We start from the raw sequence: 26,339 nt of genomic DNA, 5'->3' as shown, positions 1-26,339 counted from the left end.
TAGCTTAATAGAAAAACTGCCTACTCCAGAGGCAGCACAGTGTCTGTGAGGGATTCTGGTCCCTTCTCAAAGTGTGCTGAGCAGCAGATTTCTGGTCTGCTTCCAGTGTCACTGCAACTGGAGGCGATTTTTCTTTCCAGATACTGCCACATTCCAGTCACCTTTTAAGGAGACATAAAAATGTGAATTCATGTCAGCCCTTAGCTTTCCCTGTGGCCCTGGGTTTGTGCAAAGATAGAGAGACAACACTTACTCAGGCATGGAACATGGGCTATAGCAACTTGTAATTTGTATTGGTGTACTGTAGTGTCTGGTTCCAGCAATTTTGATTTCTTGGTGTGCTGTGAAGTTGTGCTCTCTTTCAGGCTAAAAACAAACAGACAATTTTATATAGTCTAATCTTTACCTAACGTGTGAGGGAATTGTAATTTAAGTTTATTAGTCTTAACAGTTGCAGGTGATTCAGTGTTTGTATTCAAAACATGCCAGATTCAGTTCTTGGTACATCCTCCAGCTGCAAACATTTCCCTTATCTCAGTGTGCTGTGTGTGCCTGTTGGTACCTGTGTGGTTATTCAGTGGAACCCTGCTGCACACTCTCAAGGGCTGAGACCATATTTAGTCATCACTGACATGCCTGTGTCTGGCCAGGAGTGGAGAGCTCAGAGGGAATGTGAGTTTGTAGGCCTGAGTCTGAAGCTTTCTTGGGCTGCAGGACAGGTGAGATCAGGCAGCAGGTCCCATATGCCAGCTGAAGTGACAGGCTGCCTCTGTCAGCAGCTAGCAGGGGTTTTGAATTAGAAGTGTGGAAAACTACTCCATCATACCGTGGGCACAGTTACAAAAATACTATTTTTTTAGGCAACTGTATTTCCTGTTTGCCTATATCTGAAGCTGATTCTGTTAATGTTTTAGAACATACTTTTTCACTTTGTATGAGTTAAGTGTTTGAAGATAGGACTTGAAGGAAAATAATATTGGAAAAAATAAAAAATAAGTGCAGTGAGCCATTTCTATAGCTTTCTATGTTCCAGCTCAATTTATTCAAGTGTCTGTGTACGTTCATGAAAGATCCCAAGGTCATACTACACCAATATATTGGTTTTTACTTCTTATCTTTCAAAACAATGCTAACTTTTTTTTTTAAGTCTTTCGTTAAGTCCTGCGCAAGTCTTGGGGCTAAGGAACGGGAGTATTTTATGTCAACTAGTTTCTATTTTTTCTCAACCTGAGATCTTAGGCTTCATGGGTTTTAACTCAGTGTCTTTCTCCAGTGGAATTAATTCTCTCATGTTTTCAACTTATTGCTCTGGTTATAAAGAAAATGTCTGTTGAAAAGCAGCAGCAAATACATGTCCAAATAAGAACATCTGGACTCATCTGACTCTGACTTTCTCTTGTGAAAAGGCCCTTCTTGTTAAAGTTGAAACAGATTTGGGTACTGACTTCTGGTCTGGAAAACTTCTGGTTGCTACAGCCAGTGAAACAACACAAGTGTAAATGCTGCTTTTTTCTTGACTTCTTTTGAGTCAATAGTGAGAATTTGTTAGAAAATCAAGAATACAAAATCTAATTATTGTGCAAATGACTTCGTTTTCTGTAATTTTGGAGGATGAGGGGAAAATATATAATTTCAATATGTTTCAATATAATTCAATGAATTTGTGCATATAAAAAAGATAAAAAAGATATAAAATTTTGAAATTGAATTGTAGTTGATCCAGGTGCCACCATTTTTGTTTTGCTTTGTTTGTTTTCCCAGGTCAACCAAAATGTGGAGATCCAAAGGGCCCGTCTGCGAGATGATATTAAGGAATATAAATTCCGAGAAGCACGTTTGCTGCAAGACTATACTGAACTTGAAGAGGAAAACATCTGTCTCCAGAAACAAGTGTCTGTCCTGAAGCAAAGTCAGGCAAGTTTTCCAACCAGTGGGCATTGCTTTGGTAGTACCAGTTAATTCCTGTGCTACAGCATGGTTCTGTCTCATTTGAGCATACACCTACTTATTTTCTATCTTTGTACTACTTTTGAGACTATAAGCTCTACATTTTAGCACCAAGACTTGTCCTTTCTCACTCTATACACAGTCATAATACTTCATAATACTTTGACTTCCAAGTCCTTCCATTGCATTCTCTTTCTCTGATGAAAGAAAAGTCTCTATCACTCTGCTTTGTTACTTGTTTTAGTCCTTTTGCTGCAGTAGTTTTTCAGTGTGTCTTTACAATGCCTGCCATCCATCCATCCATCCATCCATCCATCCATCCATCCATCCATCCATCCATCCATCCTTCCCCTTCTACAGTATCTGGAAATAGGAGTGTTTCTGATCATGTTTCTGAAACATGTTTTAATTGCTACTTTATCCTTATCTTCTCTCTCCGTTTCTGTGCTACTCTTCTAGCTACTTGCAATAAACCTGGAATGCTGTTATAGTTGCTCTGCACTGTCACATCTGTGTGACTGCTTGTCTGAAAGGCCATGTTTAATTGTACAGTTCCAGCTATTTCCAGAGTTTTAGAAAACTGCATTCTTGGAATTTCTTAAGAACTTCCCTGAGTTATCATTTGTGGAGCTAATTAAGATAGATGTGGTCTTTGGCATGGTTCACTTATCTTCATCTGTCAGTGTGTGACTTCCTATTTTTATTCTTCGGGTAGCTGTCGGTTCCGTTGCATAAAAAAAGTTCAGTTGGGAATGTGAAGGACGTAGATGCTGCTAGGGCTGGAGCCCCTCTGCTCTGGAAACAGGCTGGGAGACCTAGGGGTGTTCTGTCTGAAGAAGAGATGGCTCCAGGGCAACCTTCCAGTACCTAAGGGGGCTCCAAGAAAGCTGGAAAGGGACCTTGGACAAGGGGGAATGGCTTCCCACTGCCAGAGGGCAGGGATAGATGGGATATTAAGTAGAAATTTTTGGCTGTTAGGGTCGTAAGGCCCTGGCACAGGTTGCCCAGAGCAGCTGCAGCTACCTCATCCCTGGAAATGTTCAAGGCCAGGTTGGGCAGAGCTTGGAGGAGCAACCTGGTCTAGATGAAGGCGTTCCTACCCATGACAGAGGGAGGAATGAGATTAATTTTAAGGTCCCTCCCTGCCCAAACTATTCTCTGATTCTACAGTTCCATGAAAATATTCCTGAAATCAAAATTCTTTAGAAAACTCAATGTTAATACCATCTGTTGTGGTTAGCACATAGTAAAATCTCTGTAGAATTTGCTGCAGAACTCCTTCAGTGTAATGAATGAAGGCTGCCCTGTCAGGCTAGATATGTGGGGTATCGAATGTATTTTATTTATGTCCAAGTGAAACTCTGTATCTCTGTTGATTACTCTGGGCCTCACTGTGCAAAACAGGATTCCAGGTTGGACCTGTTCTCATCTGCATATATTTGGTTTAATTATGCAGTTTTGGGCACTCTGACATCATGTAGTAGAGACAAAAGGGGCTGTTATGCTCTTGATGCAGGCTGGAAGAGAGAGGGAACTGACAAAATCAAACCTATGTAGTTGTTTACTTTTGGATTTTACCTTTTTTTCTCATTCATCATATTCAGAGCAGCAGGTGAAAGTTCCCAGCTCCATGTTCTCATTCTAGAATAACAATACTGGAGAATGCTGCCACTCTGGCCTGAGCTAAATTTAACCTCAGATGCTATCTCAATATTTGCTAGTAGTTATTGACTGCTGTATTATTATTCTGGAAACTTTGAAAATAGACTACAGTCTGAAGTATTTTATCTTAGTGGAAGTATACAGAACCAAGAGCTTGTTCTTTTCACGGCAGTGGATTAATTTTCTACCTTGTCCTAATCCTACTCGATGAACTTTTAATTATGCTAGTTTTTAATTATTCTAGTTACTCATGTAACTAGAAGCAGCCATCAAGTTTTCCCAGGCAACACTGAATTAACATATTTGATTCCTGGTCTGCACTCCCAGGTGGCTCTATGTTGACATCTAAAATTTATTTAGCAATTGGCAAAAAATAAATAATGTGAGATATCATATGGTATGAGTTCCTTTCTTTCAGAGTAAAGAAGAATATTCTTTGTTTGCTTCCTCCTTGCTACTCCCAGGTGATTAAAAATTATACATGAATTGTTTGTGTACGTAATTTCAATGCAAGAGAGATTTAGAAAAGTCCAGTACTAGATGTGATAGATAGCATGCCATCAAACTCATCAATGTGAATATCAAGTGTAGAATCTGAATTGTAGCCCTTTCAAGATGTGCGGAAATGATAATGAGGGAAATGTTAAAACATTTTAATTAAAATGTATCAAAGCAGAGCTTGATCACAGTTTTAACCCAGTGGTGTGTATTTGAATGGCAGTGAAGCAGAGTGTCAAAGTGTACCTTTATCGTGCCAGTTTTGGAAATGTGAAGCTTAACTTTGTGGGAAGGCTGGCCAGGGAATTTTTTAATCAAACAAATGTTTGCATGTAGAGCTAGGAAAGACTGTTTTTGGATGCTTCTGTATCAGACACACTGTATCTCCCACCTGTTCTGATTGAGCTGGAATAGATGAGCTCATTTGACAGTTTGCTTAGTGAATTTATTCTGTAGTCTCTGTAAAGGTAAATTACGTAAGCCATGTTTACAGTCATAGTGCTAAAACTAGACTCCAGAAATGAAAAAAGTATTCTATTTCTATAATATTTAATTGACATCAAACATTCAAAAGCAAAATGACTCAGTGCCTTGCAGGCAGCCATTTTCATCAGAGATTTCCCCCCCCACTTTGTATATCTCCAGGTGGAGTTTGAAGGCTTGAAACATGAAATCAAAAGGCTGGAAGAGGAAACCGAGTTTCTCAATAGCCAGCTGGAAGATGCCATCCGGCTGAAGGAGATCTCTGAGCGCCAACTTGAGGAGGCCTTGGAAACTCTGAAGACAGAGCGGGAGCAGAAGAACAACCTTCGGAAGGAGCTGTCTCACTACATGAACATCAATGATTCCATGTACAACAGCCACTTAAACATCTCTTTGGATGGGCTGAAGTTCAGCGATGAAGCCACAGAGCCCAATAATGATGAAATCTTGAATGGGTTTGAACAAAACTGCCTCAGCAAACTCAGCAATGGCAAAAACAGTACTTCAACGCCCAAGAAAAATGAAAGCTTCCCTCCAGCCCCAAGTCTGGTTTCAGATCTTCTGAGTGAATTAAACATTTCTGAAATCCAGAAGCTGAAACAGCAGCTTGTACAGGTAAATGGGTTTCCTAAAAGCTGTCTACTTCCAAATAGCTCCTAAAGTTCATTTGGGATGTAATTTCAGTCTTTTTGGTATCTCACATGGTACTGTTTATACTGTATTTTTCAAGGCTTCAATTGTTTTAGAATTTGAGGGTGTTAAATGTTTGTCAGTGAAAAACCACAGCTTTTTTTCTTTTCCTTTCTTTTTTGTTTTTAATGCAATGGAGTTGGTAGTCATGTCCTTTCCTTGGTGGAAAGTTCTAATGCATCTCCTGTGCAATACTTGCTGTGTCTACTTCATTATGTCACTTCCAAGAACAATAGTGGTTTGTTTCAAAATTGAAAGGTACTCCAATCACCTTCATCAAAAGAAGTTTTGTACTCATATTTTCTGTAATTAGTTCAAAGAGCATAAAGTCTTAATCAGCACCAAACATTTCTGTGCTATATTTGTGATCAGCACCAAGCATTTCTGTGCTATATTTGTGCAATTAGGAGGTTGGAGAGTTTAAAACAAGGCGCACTTTTCTGTTTACTACTAATATTTTGTCAGACGTGTTTTAAATTATGTTCCGTAAGAAAAAGCCCTTATGCAAAAAGCTGTCAGAATTTTTAAAAATGAGAAATTTAAGAAGAAAAACTTGAAAAGGTTTTGGTATTTCTGAGTCTTTCATAAAGTTCCAAGCTTTCACCATAGAGTAACTCTGTGTTTTCTAGAATTTACTTGATAATTTAGAAGATAGCAATGAACTTTAGCTTGTTGAAAGAAAGTTTTTACAATGAGACCATCACCTAGAGAATAAATGTGTAAAAGTGTGCATTTTGTCCAGGAGATAGGAAAGAATTGGCTATGAACACTGTAACTGGAGATAATTTTAGAGACTCCACCTTGTGGAGACTTTCTTATAATGTGCAAGTGATTGAATTTCTGTAACCATATGGACTGTTGGCTAAGTTGCTGTCTCTTAGAGTTAAAACCATTTAAGTGATACAATTCCCTTAACATAGATGTCTATGTTCCTGCATTTCAGATGGAAAGAGAGAAGGTTAACTTGTTAACAACGCTGCAGGAATCTCAGAAGCAGCTGGAAAATACACGGGGGGCCCTCTCAGAGCAGCATGAGAAAATTGGCAGGCTTACTGAAAATCTGAATGCCATGAAGAAGCTCCAGGCCAGTAAGGAGCGTCAGTCTGCCCTTGATAACGAGAAGGACCGAGATAGCCATGAAGATGGAGACTATTATGAAGTTGACATCAATGGGCCAGAGATCCTGGAATGCAAGTACAAAGTGGCTGTGGCAGAAATTACTGACCTGAAGGAAGAGCTCAAAAATTTGAAGGCAAAATACAAAGAATGTGAGTCTAAGTATGAGGAGGAGAAGAGTAGATATGAGACTGAGAGCCAAGCTCTCACTGAAAAGATCACCTCACTGGAAAAGTCCAGTAGGCATGATAGAGAACAGATGGCCAGGCTGGAGAAGGAGCTGAAGAAGGTCAGTGATGTCGCTGGAGAAACACAGGGCAGCCTCAGCGTGGCTCAAGATGAACTAGTCACCTTCAGTGAAGAGCTGGCCAATTTGTACCACCATGTCTGCATGTGCAACAATGAAACTCCAAACAGAGTGATGCTGGACTACTACAAGGAAGGTAAAGGTGAACGCAGTAGTCCAGACGTCAAGGGAAGAAGGTCTCCCATTCTTCTTTCTAAAGGGCTGTTAACTATTGAGCTGGGAAAGACAGAGAATGGAAGTGGTGACAGCAGCCCATCCCCGGTGTCATCTCTGCCATCCCCTGTGTCAGATCCTCGGAAGGAACCGATGAACATTTACAACTTGATTGCTATCATTCGGGATCAGATCAAGCACCTGCAGGCTGCTGTGGACAGAACAACTGAGCTGTCCAGGCAGCGCGTTGCTACTCAAGAGCTTGGCCCAGTGGTGGACAAAGACAAGGAAGCTCTTATGGAAGAAATCCTGAAGCTGAAATCCTTGCTGAGCACCAAGAGGGAACAGATAGCAACTCTGAGAACTGTGCTGAAAGCCAACAAACAGGTAACCGGGTCTTAGAGGTTTGAAGGTTACGATGTTAGGCAACTAGGTCATAAGCAAAAGAAAATTTTTCTTGTAATTCATTCTGCCATTCCTTCAGTTCTGTGGGGCTTTCGTTGCTGTTATTTCACTAGTCTGAGCCTGAAGCTGGCTGTTCCATTAGAGGCACCCAGCTGTCCCATCTAAAGATGAGCACTGGGGCTGTAACTGATTTCAGGTTCTCACGTACTCCTGAGACTTTTTTAAGGTTAAGGTAGCTTCAATCTACTGTCTGTCTGAATTAGATCCGTTATTTTTAACGCAGGACACCTAAAATGAAGAGGTAATCTTATTTTCTACTTGAAAGAATTCTAGTAGTTACCCTTAAAAGAGTTCTGAAATTTAAGTATTGTTCTCTCTCAAACTCCAAAATAAAAGAGAGCCTTTCAAAATGGGAATGTGATATAAGAATGTGGTCAAAATAACAGAGGTGAAAGGTAAAAACAGTCTTTGGGGATTGGACATTACAACAACATTAGCAATGCAGTAGGTGAAAATAACTGCCATTGAAGAACCATGTGACATGCTTCATCTTCATCTCTACACTTAAATGTAAATGGTCTTAAAAAAAGGTAGTTTAGACTACTAAACTACTAGTGGCGTTTAAGAATGAAATAAACACATTAAGTTTTCTTTTGCACATTTTAATAAAGGTGTCCCAAATGTAAGATAAGTAAGATGCTATAAGAGAGAACTGTGCTAGTGATTGACAAATGCATTTAAGTATTGAGATACTAAGTAGATTGTTTTGTTCCTTTGTGTTGCTAGTAGATAGGTTTCTCTACATCTATATTCTGTAACTTTCTTAATGCTGCTGCATGGTTAATGGGAGTAAGAGATGACTGTGTCTATTCCCAGTGTTCAGAAATGAAATTTTATCTATACAAGATAGGTTGACCACAAGTTTAACATTCCAGTACAAAGTAAATGTTTCATTCTGTGATTAGTGATTAAAAATCTTTTAGCCAGACATTTGATGAAGAGTTTCATTAAATGTTATGTTTCTGTTCTCCCTGGTAACCAACAGACTGCAGAAGTAGCCCTTGCCAACTTAAAAAGCAAGTATGAGAATGAGAAGGCAATGGTTACAGAGACCATGATGAAGCTGCGAAATGAGCTGAAGGCTTTGAAGGAGGATGCTGCCACCTTCTCTTCCCTGAGAGCTATGTTTGCTACAAGGTAACAAATATAATGAACGCCCCAAAATTTAATTCCTTACTTGTGTGGGGAAGAGTTGAACATCCTTCCCATCCACCATGCAGAGAGTGAAGCAGTAGGTGCTTCTTCCCAAGATCATTGCTTGCAGTGTGTGTGTGTGTGTCTGTGATATGCTCCTGTTGATGAGGAACATGTATGGATAGAGTGTGCTGCTACAAAACATAAAGCTGTTGTGGCAGTGTTTATTCAAGTTGGTTGGGAGATTACCTGTTTTCCCTGGTTCTTGAAGCGATTAGCTCTGAGGAGTGACATTTAACAATGGAAAATGAGCATTTATTGTACATGGAAGATGGGATGCTTCACCTCGATGATCTAGGAAGAGGTAAAGATGTTGCAAACATTCTGGTATTCTTAGGCTGTCCATCCTGCAATTGGCATCTGTCGTTTCACTGACCTGTGTCAGATGATTTGATTGCTTTGTCTTTGGAACTTGCTTCTGCTTCTTAGTTGTGCTTTATGGTGTGATAAATGGAATCACTAAATCATCAAGTCTGGGAGAGATCTTTAAGATGATTAAGTCCAACTGCCAACCCAGCACTACCATTTAACCTCTAACCCACATCACCCAGCACTGCATCCAGATGCTTTTTGAACACCTCCAGGGAGGATGACTCCACCACCTTCCTGGGCAGCCTATTCCAATGCCTGGCCACCTGAACAGTGAAAACATTTTTTTAATACCTACTCTGAATCTCCCCTGTCTCAGCTCAAGGCCATTTCCTGTGATCCTCTCACTGCAGGCACAGCAGAAGAAACTGGCCCCACCTCACTACTGCCTCTCCAGCAGTTGTAGAGAGTGATGAGACCCTCCCAAGCCGCTTCTTGACAAGACTAAATAAACCCAGCTCCCTCAGCTGTTCCTCATTAATACTCAGAAAAGCTAGACACAGAAGATGTGACTTTGAGCATTTCCAGAAAGGGGTTCCCAGATGGGAATAACAGCATTTACCTCCTATTCCTCGTGCTAGATCAGGAGGTGATGAATGGCATCTAGAGACTAAAAAAGGTCTGGGCTGTCAGCATCCCTGTGAAAGCAAGGAGATGTGCAGGCATGGCAAAGGCATTTCACTATCCAATGGACATGCTACAAAACCCCATAAATGATGTTGTGCACACACTCGCGTTTACAGCACTGAGGTGCCTGCTCTAGACTCTGTGTCTGAGAACTAAAATGTAGGGCTGCATATGTTGACATTCAACCTTGGTGAAGGTGCCTCTTGTAGATAGGCACTGGACTTGGGTTGTAACATTCTTCCAGAGATTTGTTGAAGTGTCTATGTCACACCACCTTCCCATGTTCCTGATGCTCTGCTTGAACACTGGTGCTAAGAGAGAGAACCACAGGATGCATTCTTGTGGAATAATAATGGTGCAGAGAGCTCCACACAGTACACTGTGCCAGCTCTTGTTTGGCAGTTTGTCTGCGCTTTTGGTTTTAATCAAAGTGGAAAGTGAATTACTTTAAAATACAGGAGGTTATTGCAGCAACAACTATTTGTCTTCATGGTTTAGATTCACAAGTCCTGGTTATGTTTGACAATTCATAGAAAGTGTCAGTGCTTGTGTGATGTAAAAAGCAAAGCACATGCATGGCTTGGGTGGTGTGGGGTGGGGAGAGCTGAAGAGCTTGGAATTAGAGCCTGGGGTAAGGAAAAGGTGGGGGAAGGTGTTAAAAATGTGTCTTTACTATTAATTTCTAATATAAAGATTGAGTTAGAAACAGCAGGTGGCTGATCTCTTACAGCTGAATGCAGTCAGTGCTCATTTTAATCTCATTTTAATTGTGTCTCTGCTAATACGTTTCCCAGTTTTTAATAAAGCTGAGAAATTGTGATTTTAATACTGCATGTTTGAATTTCCTTAGTGAGTTGACAGTAGAATCTCTCGAGGTAGATGTAGTTCGAGGTAGATGTAGTTGATGCTTGTCTCTAGTGCCTCCTTCAGTCACTGTTGAGTCACCTGTCTTGGTTCCTTGGAAGTTGTCATGTGGTCTTCATTGATTGCAGGGAAGAGGGGAAAGATATGCGTATGCCCAGGTGCTTTTGGTTAAATCACTTTTTTTTTTTTTTTTTTTTTTTTTTTGTCCTGGAACAGGGCTTGATTTACTAATGAATTTACATATAAATGATATTAAAACTATTACATGCTGACCCTTACATAAAGTGGTCTGTAGAACTAAGGACAAACCAATGTTTGTGGGAAGCAGTCATATGCAGGTTTGGAAAATGCCAAGTTAGGTTTTTCAATAGTTTGGTTTCAGAGAGTTTTAGAAGATTTAGTTTTTATTTCTCACCATTATATTTAACACTCAGAATGTTTATTTTCTCGGTGTATATATTTGTATATAGCTGGTGTTGTTTTTAAAAATCTAGTTGATGTTTCCTAAGCTTCTTTTTTTGTTGTTGTTAATTACCAGTACTAAGAAAATGGGCAGAATCAGAACCTTGTGTTCACTATCTACTTAAAGCTGCCAATGTGTGAAAGTATAGCAGGTTGATACTAATTTCACATTCTTCCTAAAAGCGTGAAAGCCAAATTATATTCTTTCAAAGGTATTTTTAAAAGAAAGACATCTTCTATTCTGATTTTATTGAATATTTAGCTGGGAAGTAGCCTAGTACATGACAAATGGAATGGTAAAAGAGGAAAGAGCCTTTATTGTTCTGTCAAAGCAGTAAAAATACACAGGGCACAAAGATATGCTGCTATAGCTGCTGCTGCCACCAACTGAAGCAGGTCCAGAGCCTGTGTCATCCTAGATGGTTAGGGAGGCAACATTGCTGGGTTTTGGTTTGGGTTTTTTTGGGAAAATGAAATTGGGAGTCAGTGAGCAGTGTGAAGGAAGAAAGTAGTGCAGATCCCAGTCCACCTCTGTGTGCAACATGTACAGCCACTTCTAGAAAACTTCTTATCCCCTTGTTCCAGTAAATGATTGCTGTGCTTTGTACAGTGTGATGTTCCTTGACTCAGGACAGCCGTGCTTGCACCAGGACAAGGTTTGAGTATGCGGCTATATTATTCCTTTTGGATTAAAGAATCAGGAAAGCAGGTTCAGGGTGAAGGATGGTGTGTAGGCAGAGTAACTAATGCTCCTGCTTCTCCCCAGTTGTCTCTTCTACAGAAGAAATTGGTTGCTCAAGTACAGTTAAAGCTGCAGCTGCACATATGCTACTGACAACACTTCCCTTTTTGTGGGGAAGAAAGGAAAAACTCCCCAAATAGAGTTTTATGGAAAACAAAAAAACCAAAGAACCAATTTAGGTATTTGAAATAGTGAATACTTTGTAATTTCTAGGGACAGTAAGTTGATGTTGTAAACTTCTGTGCTAACAGGAAAGCTCTGTGAGATAATGACTTGCTACAATAATCTTTTGGAGTCAAAATCCTGGCTTTAATTACAGCTTGCCTCACATGGGAAAGACTTCACTGCTTTCTAGGCTAGATGCCAGGCCTAGAAAGGCCAGTCAGCCATTGGCTTTGGCACAACTGGCTGTACTTGGTCAAGATGCAGGAGTGATACCAGAACATTAGTAAGATGGTGTGGGAAGTCCCTGCTCTGCTTTACTGCAATGGTTTGGTTTTCTCTTCCTTATCTCTTTTTGTTCCAAATGGGATGGCGGTGAAGAGTTCTCTTCCCCTTGCTTTAGCTGGCCTGGATTAAGACTTCTCTGCTGCATGACAAATCAAGACAGCAGCAATCTTGGTGCTGTTTCACTGAGCTGCAAGTTTTGGGGCTACATTAACTATGTGTTCTGTACAAAAATATGGATATGTTTTCATTCACAAGAAAGAAGCTGGAAGAGAGTGGGGCGGAACCTCTGCATGTTTTTTTACGCGTCCCAAATTTTTTGGGACTATAATATTGAGCATGAACAAGGGCAACAGGGACAGGTCACTCCAGTGCCAGATCATATTTTGCTGAAGCAATCACATTTCATTTCTCAAGGAATTGGTAATGTTATTCAGGACATCCCCCTGGTTTGCAATAGTGGAGCTTGGAAAGAATCGGGTTCAAGATGTGCACAGAAAAGATAGCAGAAAGCTCACTTCTAATATAACCACACCTTGCTTTTCACCTCAGATGGCATGAGTGGGTTTCAAAGCTAGGGTGAAACCCCACAGCCTCTCTGTCCCCCCAGAAATCTTTAGCCTGTGTCTTGCTCCCACCCCAAAGGGAAAGAAAACACCTCTCTGACACTCTGGAGCAGCAGGGCCCAGGGTCAGTAGGATGCTGGGAGCTGTTCAGTTTTGTGGCCACACCCTCCTTCTGAAGCTGGTGACGCCATCCCTCAGAGGGGAAGACTCTTACACTTTCAAGATTATTTTAGTCTTTTCAGACTTCCCAGGGCTGTTTCAATCTTACTTCGTCTCTAGAGCTGAAATGGGTCAATGGGACAAGATCTGGCCCAGAGTCTGGCTTCCACTCCCTGGCGTGTAGCAGTTGGTATAAGTCCATCTGACCACACTGAGAAGGGTGGGTGTCGGTGTTCCAGCAAGTTTAAGGTTCCTGGGTTTGATTATTTGTTTTTGTTTTTTTTTTTTAAAGAAGGACCCCTCACATACTGGTTTCTCCTGGGCTGCACAGTGTGGGAGAGGGTGTGAGGAACTCCAGAGCAGGATGCCCAGAGAGGCGAGGGGACAGATTCCTGTGCATGTGGGGGCCCCAAACTCACCCAAACTTCCTGGTCTGTAAAGCTACAGTGCAGTTATAGTTCATGCATATGAACTATATGTTCATATTACTGAGTTGCTATTTAACATCTCTGTGTATTCAAAAATAAAAATCTGGATTTTCTTTTTCCTATTTATATTCCCAAGCAAATATAATTAGGCATATAAGCCTAATCCTCCTATTTAAAATCAGGGAGACTAGAGTTTGATAGCATAAGCACAGCTGATGAATCTGCATATCAATGGGGTTTTGTTTTGTGCTGGGTTTTTTTGCAGTCTGCTTTATATTACCTAATGATAACTGTCCCTTTAAGTCAGGGGCTTTTCCATTTCAAAATTTAAAGGAACTTCTCTGCTGATATTTCTGCTTTTATGAAGAAGTTGTACTTTGCAAATGGTAAATTCCAGCTGGTACCTATGAATATTTACTTCTCTATCCATATGCATAATTGTTGTCTCTATATGGATCTACAGGTAGACTTTAATTTTTTAAGTTAAGCAGCTTCCAGACTCAGTGACAATGTCTGTAGATGGAACAGCTTGAGGCATTCATATAGTTTTACCACAGCCTTGACACTAACATAGTTCCTTTAATTGTTCTGAAATTGATTTTGATGGTGAGATCAATTAAATAAAGGCCACTTGCTATTGAAAAGACAGCCACTACTTGCAGCAAAATCAGAGCAGGTTAAAGTAGAATTCTGAAGGATGCTTGTTTTTAATAGCGCTGTTCAGTCACCGCTGAAGATTTCTTACTTGGACTTTGTGTAAGGTAACAAACAGCACAGTTCAGGTGGCCATTTCACAACGCTCTTGTTGCTGCCGTCAGACCCTTTCCAGCCTGAAGCTTAGAACCACTCTGTAAGCACAGACAAAAGTAGTATGACTGCATGGGGTCTATGAGGACATCTCACTGACATTCAGACATGAGTACAGATACATCAGGCTCCACACTTCCTCTCTCCAAGGAGGCTGTTAATTATACACCATCTTGAAAACCACAAACATGAAGTGCTGAGTGTGGGATTCTTAGAACCCCAGTGAGAAGTAGTTGTGGTTTTCTACAAGTTTAGTTGAAGTTCCTGTTTAAGAGTTTGTATATAAGCAGCTGCAAAGCTATCACTCCTGTATAGGCTGGACACATGGGCTTATGTTGGAAGGTGTTTATAATGGAACCAGTATTGCTAAAGATTGATGTATTTCATTGCAGATGTGATGAGTATGTCACACAGCTGGATGAAATGCAGCGGCAACTTGCAGCAGCCGAGGATGAGAAGAAGACTCTGAACTCCTTGCTTCGGATGGCTATCCAACAGAAACTGGCCTTGACCCAGCGCCTGGAACATTTGGAACTGGACCATGAGCAGTCCAAAAGGGTGCGCACAAAGTCTGCCTCCAAAGCCAAGGGCAGTAACCCCAGTGTAAGTCCCATTCGGTCCTGTGGGGACAGGTCTGAAGGATCTGTCCTGAACAACCAGGTCTTTTGTAGTGAGAAATATAAAATCTGTTGTGACTAGGACACATGTCTAGAGAAACCATATTCTGCATCTTATTTTATGCTGTAACTGTCAGCGTAAATCCCCGATATCTAATGTCACAATAAGTTGACTCCTACTAGTATGTTGTTGAACCAGGTAATACAAATGTATTACAGTGGTCCTAACTGTAACTAATGCATAAGTATGGGGATGCTATTAACAACTTAATAATGGAAACCTGTTAGCTTTTTCCACAATTAACATATCTGGGGTTTGCTCTTTATGGTAAGTGTTAAGAGTACGCCTGATAGAGTATGTATCTGGTGTTACTTACTGTAGTTTGTATAGCACAAATGTGATCCCCTCTCCAGGGTTGCAGCATACTTCAATAAATGCTTTCATAGGCAGAAACAAACGGAAAACCTTCTTTGTTACTGTGGCTTAAGTGGTGAAAAACAAAGGTTAAAATTAGAGCTGTCTCCAGAATTCAGAGCATTTGGAAACTGGAGTCAAACTTAATTTGCCTGTGGTAGCGGATGTTAAATACTTGCTGTTGTATCACCACTAACCAAAGTCCTAAAGCTTTTATAGGCTATAAAAGCTAAAAAAAAACCAGGTGCATTAGGGACACTCTGCATCCCTCTCTTCAGAGGGATAATCAGAAGAAACTTGCACATTTATATTAAAAATATGCAATATTAACTCCATCTGATACAAAAGTTAAAATATTAATAATTGGGATTCTACCTGGTAGATAGTTCCACTTTAAGAAGTTATGTCCTGAAAGGTTCTGTGTGGTCTTATGTTGCTCCTTGCAAGCATAACACTTTGGAAAGAACCCATCTGAGATACCCTTTACAGGAAAGTAGCCACACAATATGTATGTGTAGAATTAATGTGACTATGGTCTAGCATTGTTGGTCACAAACAGTTTTTCTCAGTATTAACGTAAATAGGTAGCATTTCAGAGCTCTGATCATTTTTTTAAGTACACGGAAGATGCTGCATTCCATATGCAAGCCATGTGTTTCACAGGGCTCTACATTAGAGGCACAGGAAATTGATCCAGATCATCCTGCTAATAGTAATTTATGAAGTAGCTTAGTGCACATATTAATGTTTAAAAATTAATAAACCTTTGTCAGATATTGAACTTTTAAGGGGCCTTTCTACCCACTTAATTACAATATGTTTGACAGTATAGAAGTTTACTTTCTAATTGGTGCCTACATAACAGAAAAAGATTGAAAATCTTTGCTTCTAAAATTGTGGAAAATTTGTGGAGCACAGAAAGGCACAGTTCTTTGTTTAACCTGGAGTTTGAAGTGCCTAGCCTCAGACTTTATTTTAATGTAAAGCCCTGTTCATTTTGTACTCTTTCAAATACTTTTATATGCCTGTAGTGTTACTAAAAGAAATGTGAGCCTGTGCTGGTGAGTGCTTGATAGCATGGTTCCCAAAGCCATTCTAACCCTGTGCTGTGCTTGTGCTCCCCTGCCTGTCCCTGTCCTTGCTCCCAGCGTGCTCCGTGTGCTGCCCATGCACACGCAGGAGATATCCAGTGCTAACAGAAGCTAATAAGAGCATGGCTGGTTTTCCCACTGAGGAGAAACCATGGGAAATTTTGGCTTCCCCAATATTTTGAGGCATGTTGGGGGAAAGTCTAAATTGCTACAGTGAGATTTTAAACAAATGGAACTTTGCTTCAAAGCTGGGAACCATGGAAATACTGCAGCCCAGAAATAGAATTTCATCTAATGATCTTGAGAAGAATCAAAAAACCTCAAGTGATTAAATTCTAATACATTTCTAAAACATGACTGCTTGGGGCTTAAATAAATTTCAGTTCTGGTTTTAGAAACTAGGCCCTAGGTGTCTGTTACTACTTTTAGAAAATACTGAATTCTCCTGAATTTGAGCTTTAATATTGCTAAATAGCAGGCTTGATATTTTAGAAGAGATACCTTTTATAATTTTCAGTCCTGCTTTTCTCTTTGCTGCACAATCTTCCAAAAGGCCTTTATTCTTCTCATTCCTACATTAAGTACAATTTAATACATCGTGAAAGCAGGCTTTTGAATGCTAACTTTCTCTGCTCTAATAGACTCAGTTACAATTCTGCTTCCACCATAGTAGCGAGCTTTAACACAGTTTTCACTGCTTCCATGTCTCTAGTGACAGTACTTTTGCAAAATACTGATGTCAAAAAGGTAAACTGGAGAAATTAATTAAATGCAGTTAGGTTTTTCTTTGAATTAGTTGGAATTTTCTGTAACAATTCTAGTTACCAGACAGTGACTATTGCTTTCAGGCTTGGCTCCTTCTGTCAGTTCCAAGTGTGAGCAATTTTGCTATTAGCCCAATAGCCTTAGCGATCATTTCCATCTTCAGTCATTTCTGCAAATATTTAAAAAACCTTAACAGCCAGCCTGCTGTTTGAGTCTATCACTGTAATGGTTTATCCTGTCAGAAAAAGAACTGAGGAATGGTGTAAAGTGACTTGATCCTGCTGTTTGTATTTTTAGGTAATATTTAAGACTGAGTCTTTTAATTCTTGATTAACAATTTCTTGAGATGTTAATTTACTATAAGTCTTTCATATTAGTCTCAATGGGTTGGGGTAAAGCATGGAAAATTCCTTAAGCCATCACCTACCTCTGCAAGCAGGCTCTTCTGAATGATTCTCTGCATAGGCCTGCATGATATTCTGACCTGCATGTTTCTGGAGAACCTAAAGCTTCACTGAAAACATTTCTTGCACACTCACTGCTTTTAACTTATGCTTGAATAGCAAAGCTGTATTCAGTACTTGTAAGAATCCTTCTTTCTGCAAAGCTGTTGCTTCCAGGCTGAGCCCACAAAGCCTTGTTCACCCCCTGGAAAGGCATCTGCGAGCTGGAGTGGCTGCTGTTCCCCCAGCCAGATAACAGACCCTCAGCCAACTAACCTGCCTGTGCAGCACATGGATGGGGTTAAGTTTTCAGTTGATTGAGAAATAAACACTGATTTTTTTTTTTTTTCCTAATGCTATTTTATTTTTCCATTTTTCAGCTGTAGAGTAGTCCCTGGAGAAGGCCTTTCCAACAGTGCAACACATTTCTTAACCCTTCTCACTCTGGTTCAAAGTGGTGGCCCATTGCACACAGAATGGAAACCACTGACCCGATCCTAACTTTTGAAAACACCTTTTGCTATATACTACCTGAAACCTTCCCTTTCTGCCTGGAGCTATAAAACAAACAAGCTTTACCTATAAGTGCTGCTGCAGTAAGAAACCTTACAAGTGCTGAAGAAACCTACTTCAAATGTAATCCTCACCATATTAGTCTGTGCTGTCCTAGAAATCTTGGATGGGGGAATTTACTTCATTGCAGATGCTCATTTTTACCTGATTGTTAAGCCTGTGCACTTTTGATATTTTTCTTTAGCTTCTTTAATTCCTTATGTAGAAGGTTTATATAAATGCAGTGGTTTGTGCTCATAGTCTCTCTCCAATTTGAAACTTGTGACTTATGAATTATATATCAGCATGTGGCAGAGATTTGGGGGGGGAGGCTCTAGATTGTGATTAGAAAAGAGTTTCAACAAAAAGCAGGAGCTCTGCTGAACTATGTGCTGTGCTTCAGCATCTTTTTTTTTATTAAAATGTTATGCTTTATATGTTTAAATTACTGATTTTTTTAACTGCCATGTTCATTAAGAAATCCAGGGTATTCCAATTCTGGGGTTTTTTTCATATTGTATTATTATTCTTAGGAATAGTTCAATGTAACAAGAAGAAAACTTGACTTTGCTCTGGTTAAAACAGTAATAGGCACTTGAAAAATATTAAATAATTAGTATTACATATAAATTCCAGAATTCCTGGGTTTTAGGAAGTTGAAGTATTATCGATTAACAGAATTTTATACAACTATACCAGTTAAATTCCAAATTGGAATTGTTTTGTTACTTTTTCATTTTATTGTGCCAAATTATGGTACATTTAGAAAGAAAAATTCTAAAGTGGTCAGTGATAGGGTGTTATCTGTCAGCGCCTTTCTGTCACTCATTATTGCCAGTAGTGCCTTTGATCATTTGAAAGGAGACTCTTAGAGTAGCGTAGGTTAAAGTCCTGTCACTTAGGAGGAACGGAATGGCTGGTTTGGAATTTATTAAAGATGTGGAGCAATAAGTGCAAAGTGAACTCCCATTTCACACATTTTTAATGGTAGGCTTACTATAGAGTTTATATATTCAAGGAATTGTAAAAAATTCTGTTAGTCAATGATATTTCATCATGCAAAGCCTTGCAAATTCGGAGTATAGACAGGAAAAAATCAAAACGACAAACCTGAACAAACATGACTACACTTTGGGAGCCAGATGGACTCGTCTTGAGCAGATGAGCAGTATATGGCCACATTTATGGTATCAGTCTGGGAATGTGTCAGGAATGTTGCTGACTGTGGGCGGTGGTGGGGGCAGGAGCCACGGCACATGTGTGCATATGTGAACCGCAGCACATTGGATCTCCTTTGCATGTTGTATCTAATTGTGATTTCAGCAAACAGAAAGAGAGAAGCTCATCAACAAGCCATGCCAGGTTCTCAATGGCTTGGTGAGGCTCATGTGGATGATTTAATTGGTACTTGCTGGAGGGGAGCCCTCCCACTTCTAAAAAAAAGTACAAACTGAATTAATATTGAAAGTGCAGAGAAGATTTCTGTTTGCTGGAAAAAGCATTATTATTCTTAGATGTGGGGACTTATATTTCCATCTTCTGTTACACTATTGATTCATAAGAAATATTGTTGCATTTAAAATTACTACATTTGTATGTGGGTATTTATTTGAAATTATGTCAAAGTACTGTATTATGTTCCATGTGCATTACATTTTAGTGGTGGGTTGGTCTCCATTTAACGTCCTGTGCATGTATTCTTGCCAAGTAACCTTTACACAGACCTGAAAAACAAAAAAGTTATGCTTCTTAAAATGATAACTGTGTTAATTGGATAACCTTGGGAGGAGGAGTGGAGGTCAAAACACTGCTTCCAGATTAATAAAACAGTTTTTAATCTAGGAAAGCAATGTGCCTGCGTAAAGGTAGTCACATTGGCAGGAGCAATAAAAGACAAAAGGAATTGCTTGTTCTGCCTGTTGTTTTGTGATTTAAAAAGGTGCTGGTTTAAGTAGTTGGCTGAGGGGATTTTCAGCCAGGGGCCAAATAAATACTAATTTTTATCTGAAAGAAACTGAATGCATCACATGAAGTTTTCTGCAGAACTAGAAAATTAATTATTTGTGCTCACGTTCAGGAAGCACCATCCTCTCCTATTCTGTGACATCTTCATGGGTTAGTTTTGGCCTGGATCCGACTGGTTTAATGTGTGTCACTGAACACCCTTGCAAACACTTGTACAGGGAAACTAAGGGTAGAACTATGGTATCAGTGTTGGCAATTCATCCTGAAATTGCATCTTAATTTCTCATATACTCTCCAAAATACTCACGTACTGTTAGAGCCCCATCCAGCCTGGCCGGGAACACTTCCCTGGAAGTATTTTCTGGCTTGGCAGTGTTCCCTGAGCACCCTGGTCTAGTGGGAGATGTCCCTGCTCATGGCAGGTGGAGAAACAAGATAGTCTTTAAAGTCCCTTCCAACCAGTCAGGGATTCAGTGAAAATCCATTAAGTTGATGTTTGTCCAGTAGAATTAGCAAACAAACTCACAAAAAGCCCCTGAAAGAGAGAATGCCAAAATTCTGAGGCCAAGGCTGAGGTTTGCCCCATCTATACAAAGATATTCCTGGGGCAGTGACTTCATGTTGTCCCCAAGAAACATTCAATATAGTTTTATACTCTAGTTTAACAACTCTTGTGCCCCCAGGCAGGATTCTCAGAACCATTCTGCTGGTTGTTTCTCTGTCTGGTAGCAGTCAGCTGCATGACACCAGCTCATCAACATAAATTATAGCTGGAGCGCAAGATGCCAGTTTTTCCTTGGGCATTGAAAACACTTGTTCAGGGGTATGCGATGAACTAGCAGAGCATGTGTACTGGGACACTTGCCCTGATTGTAGAGGTCTGCATTTTCTATAACAGGAGCTTTACCTGCAGGATAATCTGCAGAAGAAACATGTAAATCCATCTGCATGCATGTGAGAGCAGACCTGTGAAACAGTAAAACAGGATTCAAGAATGCTTTAGTAAGAAAGAAAATGAGAAAACTGTCAAAGGAGAGTATTTACATTAAAAGGTTGTCTGGTGAATAGCTATTAATGAAAACATTCATTTCTTTGACTCTCTTCTGTGTAGAAAAATCCCCTCCCTAAGCCCTGAGGGAAATGTTGCCTCTGCAGAGATGGAGGGTGGGTTCAGCATTCCAACTGCAGATGTGGCTGGAGTTAAGTCTCTGGGAGAGGAATCTGCCAGCAAATGTCACACTCCTGCTTGCTGTGGAGTCAGTAATCCAGCAGTGATTCTTTGTTTCCTGCAAGTGAGGCTTGAAAACAAGTTGCTCGCTTCCCAAAAGAGGAACAGGGCAGATTTCTGGATGTACCAAGATGCCTAAAGATCAGAGACCTGGAATTTCCCAGGTACCTGAATGAAGATTAAGACTGAGGTGCTTTTTGGAGATCCCACTAGATAACATGGGAAAATTCAGCTAGACAAATAATTACAATAGTTAGAGTTTTAAAAATATATTCACATTCTTGTGATTTTTAAAGGCTGATGTAGTAGATGGACCTACAGGAAAAGGTGTTTTTGCATAGAACTTTGAAGAAACAATTAAAAACAAAAAAGACATCTGGGAGCTCATAACTAAGCAAAGTGCTAGTTAATGTGATTATTCTGAGTGTGTTGTTATTTTTGAGTGTTATTTTGAATGTTTATCTATAAAAGTTTCAAGCAAACATTCATTAGTGATTGTTGGGAAAATCACTCAAACCACTCAAAAGATAGCTTCATCTGTCCTTTCCCAGGAAAGGAGGGGAGGATACTGCTTCCCAGTGCAAGTGCAAGTTTCCCCAAGAAGGAAGTAATCATAGCTGAGGAGGGGATGTTTTTCCTTATCCTTACTGGTATCTCAGAGGTAACCTGAGAGCTGATCTGCCCCTTACCTTACCCAGCCCTGTCACTTTGGGACACACTGCTCCTGAACTAAGCCATCAGGTTTGATAGTTATCAAGTGAAAGGATTGTAAAATGCCCTAGGTCCAGCAACTGTTTAAAAATCTCAAAAAGCCCAAGAAAGCCAACTAACAATCTGGATCTCATTCTAGACTACTTCTGCAGCAAAGGTAATACACTGAGTGGGAGCAGTATAATGAAAGCTGATTTTTGTGACTGTGCTGGAGAAAACCTGAGAAAAATTTTAAAATTTAGACCAAATCTATACTGACATCTAACCAGGACAATGTGTGTAATGTGTTGTTTGCAGTTGAAAGTTACATACATGAGCAAAGCTTGAGTTAGCTAGATGTAAATGAGGTGAGTTTAAGGCAGGCTGAAGTGAGTTAGTGCATGCCCAGACCTCCCATCAGCCTCATGAGAATATGAATTTAATTGAGCTGAAAATTACTTTGAGGGTAGAACCCCCAAATACTGTGGCTCTTTACCGTATTGTGTCATATTAGAAGTACACTGTATGTAGCCAAATATCTACCCTTGTGACTATCTTTACATTGCAAGAATTTTGAACAATTTTATATATTTGAAGCATCTCTGATGTTACTTTTAAAAGAAATATCAGCAGGTGGACATTTGGGCTCTGAATGTGCTAGGCTAAAATACTGTAGCAGGCTTAACAGGCAGGAGAAACTTCCATACTGATAATTTAGTATATGGTTTTAAAGCAATCATAAGAGGAAGAAAAAATGTTAAGAGTGAAACTTGTAAAATTAAATTCTCACTAGCAATCCATTCTCAATAGCATTTAAGGTTTTTTTTGAAACTGATCGTTTCTGCTTTTCAAACAGCAATCTATTTGAGGAATTAAAATCCTTCATTTTTAAGGAGAGAATAAGAAACAATTCATTTAACTATATGCTTCTTCATATTGCTTGACATAATTTCTTTTATATTTTCTCCACAAAACCTTACTCCCTATTTTTTACACAGAAATTTTCAACATTGTCTTAGCATTCAGACACATGCTACCTCACATTTAGTGAAAAAACTCAATTTGGCAGTTCTGTAATAACAAACAATTCCCCCTTAATTTCAGGTGGTGAGACTGCTACTAACTATGACAGTTATTTCTAATTATATTGACTGAACATTCAGGCAGCTTCTACCAATCTCAAATGTTGCTTAGCTTTTTTTCCTCTGTGGCTTCTACCCTGGAATTCAAATTAATGTACCTCAAAGCTTTATCAAAGGATAAAGAATGAAATATTTGATCCAGCAGCGAATCATCAGCTTCCTTCTGTTGCCAGATGAACAACAAACCTTTATTGAGCCATGTATCAGAGCCCTGGAGCTGGAGCAGAAACCTCACTCCTGTTTAGCAGGATGTCTCCACCAGGAAGCAGTGCTGACATGCCATGCTCAGTGATGGAGGGAGGTTTTATCATGTGATCTTACCTGGCTCTAAGGAGTATCCTAAAATTACCGTGCCTTATTTAGATGGGAAAAGCATTAATTCTTTTTAGCTGGTAATCAAGAGGTTGTTTAGTAACAAGTCTCAAAAAATAAGATTCCGTTTGTAAAAGTAAGTTCCTTGTGGTTTTGTTTTTCTCCAAGTGGACAGAATTCCCAGCTACCAGTTCTCACCAGTACACATTATTACCCAGTTGCTGAATGTCCAGAGCAGCTCCCTTTGGAAGTCAGCTTGGAGAAATAACATTGACTGTGTTCTACATGAAGGAAGGAGAATCCGTGGTGGGAGTTGAAAAATAGTAAGAAACATAAAAGGGATGTGGCCCTTATGACTGAACATGCAAAATATAATTATTGGCAGCTGTGTGGAATCAGGAAGCAGTTCTGGCAAAGAACACGTGATGGCAGTGCCAGACAGCGCCAGAGAGAGACACAGAGAGCCAGACAGGGCCTGACAGAGCCAGACAGGTCCAGAGAGAGCCAGGCAGAGCCAGGCAGCACCAGCCAGCAGGACTCATCAACTCACAGGACCCTCTGCTGCTTCAAGGAAAATGGGAGCTGAGAGCAGATCAAAGCTGGTCACACTTCTACACTAAGAGATTTGACTTTGGTCTCAAGAATTCTCCCCTTCACCCCTGCCCTTCTCCCTTTTTTTTTCAGGTTTGCCATGGTTACCTGTGGTTTTGTACAGCTCACCTTAGATATATTGCTTGCTCTTTGAGCGAGTTACTGGCTTGGCAGCTCAGGAGTGTGAAGCTTTATGGATGGATGCCAGTGCTGCAGGTGATTACCCTGAGTCACATGAGAGACAATAAATGGAACCACAATTGTGAAGAAGTTGGGTTTTTTTCCTCTTCTTCTTTTTTTTTTTTTTTTTTTTTTTTAATTGCTCTGGTAACACAGTTCACTTCCTGAGTTTTCACCGTTTGTCCGTGTTTCACATAACTGTTCTGGGCTTGTGCAGGATCTGTTGGGCATAGAACACTGCCCAAATTACCTGCTTGTTAATTTCAGTGCCTAGCAGGAATAGGCTGGGGCAGCAAAAGCTGTCTTCAGCTGTGTGTCAGGTCACAGGTTTGACAGAGTGGTTGGCAACCCCTGGGAGTTCGGTGTGCACCTTCCCCTTTGCCCATCCATAACCCCAAGTCTGAGAGCACTGCTTCAATCAGCATGGCCAAGGTTTGATCCCAACTGAGTCCAGCAGCCAGCGGCCAGGCTGGGAGATGTGGCTACCTGTAAGTGAGCGCTTCCACATATTCTCAGCTCACCACTCACTGGCGTTGCCAGCTTGCGGGGGGACTTTGTGAAAGGTAAGAAGCCAGGCAGGCAATGCTGAGGGTCCTGCAGCAGACATCATCCTACTGTACAGAGAGAAACAAAGCTAAAATTACTGAAATCAATCAAAAATCTCATTAGGTAATAATAGCATGGCCACATACACACTGCATACACGCCTAGTTTCATTAGTTTAGGCAGTTTTGCTGCCAAGAGCTGATGTGGAAGCTACAATAAGTCCCAGTAGCAGAGCTACAAAAATTGGTGTAATTTCTCACTAGCAGATAAACCTGCTACATTGAAAAGTAGTAAGTAATTATATTATTTAACCAACAATTAAAGGCTAATAGCACTCCTGGAAAGATTTGATTTCTCTCAGAGATTTGAAGGAACTCCACCAGAAACTCCACTCTTGGATCTTCAGTTCATCTCCAATTGTATTTTTTTACTTGTGAGTGAAGTCATATGGTGGAACAGTTGCTGCTGGTGGAAAGGTATTTAAGCCTCACAAATGGATTGCTAGTGAAGACCACACTACTTAAAGCATGCCTTTGCTCATCATAGTGACAGCTGAGAAAATATAGATATGAAGACAAACAGTCTAACATCTGTCTATTAAGTATATCCAAAATGTCTACACAAGGTAAAAACTAAATCTAGTATATATTTTGGGAGATAAATATCTAGAAAAAAAAAGTACTTTGGCTAAAAACCCACAGATTGTAACTTTCAAGGAAGTTCAGGCTTTATATAATTTATATCTTCCATGTGACAGAAAACAGGCATGTCATTGCAGGGCAGGGCTGTATGTAGATCTTTCCCTCCACCTCTGCTTTATGACTCTGCCAAGCCCAGCCCAGGCTGGGCAGGAATTTGGTGATCACCCTGGGATGCTTGAATAGCTCATGACACTATTGAAATCACCAAGATCCTGGTAACACATAGACCAGCCAAGTCTGTGAGAAGAGCAATTGATGATGGCTGGTGTGAAACTTTATGAGAACCTTTGCGTAGTTTCATGAAGAGTCATAGAGAATCTTGTTTTCAAAAAGCATACATCTGTATTCTGGATAATTTAATAATAGATTACAGAAACATTGTACTAACCATTTTGCTTTGGGTTTTTTTCAGAGCTAAGTTTTACTAAATATTTTGGCTTCAGCTAATTTGCTGGGTCACCCTTCAGTAATGGAGTGATTCCATAATTGATGAATTGTACGTAGAGTAACAAAAAAAAGAGATGAGAACTCTTTTATCAGAATTCAAAATGAGTCAGTGTTTGTTTCTGAACCCAGATTATCAGTGGCTAGGGTGACAAAAATCAAGTGCTGAAAGTGCCCTCTTTCTGTTTAAAAGCTATACCTTATGTCTGCCAGACCACTGTGGCATGTATTATAAATCAACGTTTCTGGAGTAAATTTCTAATCTAGTGGTGCCCAGGAAAAAACAGTATTTACCTCTCCTGTTTGACAGAGATTCCACTTTTACTACCTTTCTAATCAAAGCAGCAATCTGACAGAACCTCAGTTTGGCTGATTTCAGGGTGCTGAAAATCTTGTGCAAAATCTGCAATGCCCTTTAGATTATTTAATTTCTGAAAGGGCTTAACTCTAATTTGCTCATTGTTAAAAGCACTAAGGTACCTCTGTGCTTTTTCCTTTTGAATAATGAGATTTGTGTTCCTGAAAGTCATTGACTGCAAAACACATCACCCTTGATGCATGATTCAATTCTTAAAGCACATCTTGTTTTTGAAGGTAATGCAAAAGTCAGTGTTGTTTTAAAGTGTTCAATTGAATGGTGACAAGCTATAGCTCCTCATTTACTTTATAAT

General features: G+C 39.9%; 1 protein-coding gene across 3 annotated transcripts in view; it reads left to right on the top strand.

Moving 5' to 3' along the window:
- The window catches only part of BICD2 (BICD cargo adaptor 2), a 50,296-nt gene extending 30,524 nt beyond the window's left edge, over nt 1-19,772 (top strand). For 2 of the 3 annotated variants that reach the window (XM_074550209.1, XM_005494336.3), the window contains exons 3-7: nt 1,762-1,914; nt 4,753-5,205; nt 6,224-7,243; nt 8,307-8,458; nt 14,379-19,772. In XM_074550209.1, coding sequence (XP_074406310.1) covers nt 1,762-1,914; nt 4,753-5,205; nt 6,224-7,243; nt 8,307-8,458; nt 14,379-14,685 — 2,085 coding nt within the window. In that variant the 3' untranslated portion in view covers nt 14,686-19,772. The remainder of the gene's footprint in view (nt 1-1,761; nt 1,915-4,752; nt 5,206-6,223; nt 7,244-8,306; nt 8,459-14,378) is intronic. The other variant, XM_074550208.1, reaches the window with a different exon arrangement.
- Nucleotides 19,773-26,339: the final 6,567 nt, after the last annotated feature.

The sequence above is a fragment of the Zonotrichia albicollis genome, chromosome 12 (genome assembly GCF_047830755.1).
Source record: "Zonotrichia albicollis isolate bZonAlb1 chromosome 12, bZonAlb1.hap1, whole genome shotgun sequence".
NCBI classification, from domain to species: domain Eukaryota; kingdom Metazoa; phylum Chordata; class Aves; order Passeriformes; family Passerellidae; genus Zonotrichia; species Zonotrichia albicollis.
The sequence above is the reverse complement of the archived record's forward strand: the minus strand, read 5'-3'. Positions and strand labels throughout refer to the sequence as shown.